Source organism: Sinocyclocheilus anshuiensis, unplaced genomic scaffold (assembly GCF_001515605.1).
Source record: "Sinocyclocheilus anshuiensis isolate Anshui unplaced genomic scaffold, SAMN03320099.WGS_v1.1 scaffold466, whole genome shotgun sequence".
NCBI classification, from domain to species: Eukaryota; Metazoa; Chordata; class Actinopteri; order Cypriniformes; family Cyprinidae; genus Sinocyclocheilus; species Sinocyclocheilus anshuiensis.
In genome coordinates, this window is record NW_015544159.1 from 1 (window position 1) to 1,390 (window position 1,390).

At 38.1% G+C, this 1,390-nt stretch overlaps 1 protein-coding gene across 1 annotated transcript in view; it reads right to left on the reverse strand.

The window, feature by feature from the left end:
- Nucleotides 1-3: 3 nt before the first annotated feature.
- Nucleotides 4-1,390, reverse strand: part of LOC107695506 (histone acetyltransferase KAT7-like) — a gene marked incomplete at its 3' end in the record, with an annotated part of 8,872 nt that continues 7,485 nt past the window's right edge. Inside the window, exons 12-13 of the mRNA XM_016495450.1 lie at nucleotides 178-324; nucleotides 4-80 (exon numbers count right to left, since the gene is read on the reverse strand). Of these exons, the coding sequence (XP_016350936.1) occupies nucleotides 4-80; nucleotides 178-324 (224 nt within the window). The remainder of the gene's footprint in view (nucleotides 81-177; nucleotides 325-1,390) is intronic.

Consider the following 1,390-nt stretch of genomic DNA (forward strand, 5'->3'; position numbering starts at 1 on the left):
TTTCCAGTACTTGAGCATCTGAAGTGACTGCAGAGTACTGACAATGTCCACAGGATTCACTGCCGTCTCTTGACTGATCTCTGAACAAGACAAAAAACAAAAAAGGGCGGTGACATGGATGTCACAGTGAACATGCCTTCAAACAGTCCCTTGCGTGGCAGGGGCAACTTAACTTACCCTTGATGGAGATCTCTTTGCCCTTGAAGTTGCACATGTACCGCAGCAGCACTTCCTTCCAGTAGCTGCGGTAACTGATGAGGCCCAAATCTGAGAGAGGGCGCTCTGGAGAACCCACCTTCTCTTCAACCTTTGACAGCAGGTAACCTAGAACCATGACAAACAAAGACTGTGATGCAAGTGTTGAGGAATAACAGCATCAGAGATAATGACATCACAACTACAACTGTTCTGAAATAATTCCAATATTAATGGGAATGGTTACAGTTTTAACTTGCAAATGGTTATTATGTCAATTACTGATGCCATATATAGAGGCTCATAGGGCTGGGGGATTTTTCTGATTTTATCGATTAATTCGAATTTAATGTTTAAATGTTACAATTAGACACTTTGACAATATGCCAATCATAACAGTAAAGAGAAAAGAATGATTCAACAGCATGTCGGCGCACGTGATTAACCGCTCACTACGTGATTAATGCGCTCTTATCGCAGGGGCCGTTCACACAGAATGCGCTTTTGTGTTGACAAAGATGCAACATGGACAGTGGAATAGAAAAACATGCAAGATGATGTGAGTGAACTTCTTTTAATTTGAGCGCTGCGTTTTTATTATGCCGTATCATGCATGAGATGCTGCAAGAGATGCTAGTGCAACAGTCAAACGCGTCCATGTTTACATAGAAAAAAAACAATGGAAAAGCAGCGCAATCGAATTTAAAAAACCTGTAAAGAACTTCTACTGTATGTCTAATATTTCATGTTTGCATCATAGTGACAGGCTGAAAGCTGCTGTTCATTGTTTTCACAGAACATTTATTGTTAATAGTCTACTGGTGTTATACCTTCAGAAGTCAGAAAGAGCTTTATTAACAAGTATGTTTACACAGACAAGGAATTTGACTTAGTGGCAGGAGCTTCCAGTGCAGAAGAAAGTATGTACATAGTGCAAACTAGTGCAGCAGACATAGGAATTACACAGTAGAGATGGAGTATAACAGTAATATAAGAAAAACAGAAAATTAAATAATGCACTATATACAGAAGCAGAAATATAGAGAAATGTAACTGTTTAAATGAATGTACAGATATATTTACAAGTGTGCAGTTTAGAAATGTACAATTTTCGGATTCTATGTATAAAAGCAGTCATTTTGAATTACATTGATTGTTGAGAATTTTTTGAAGCATTTTCATTGTAGCCTATTAT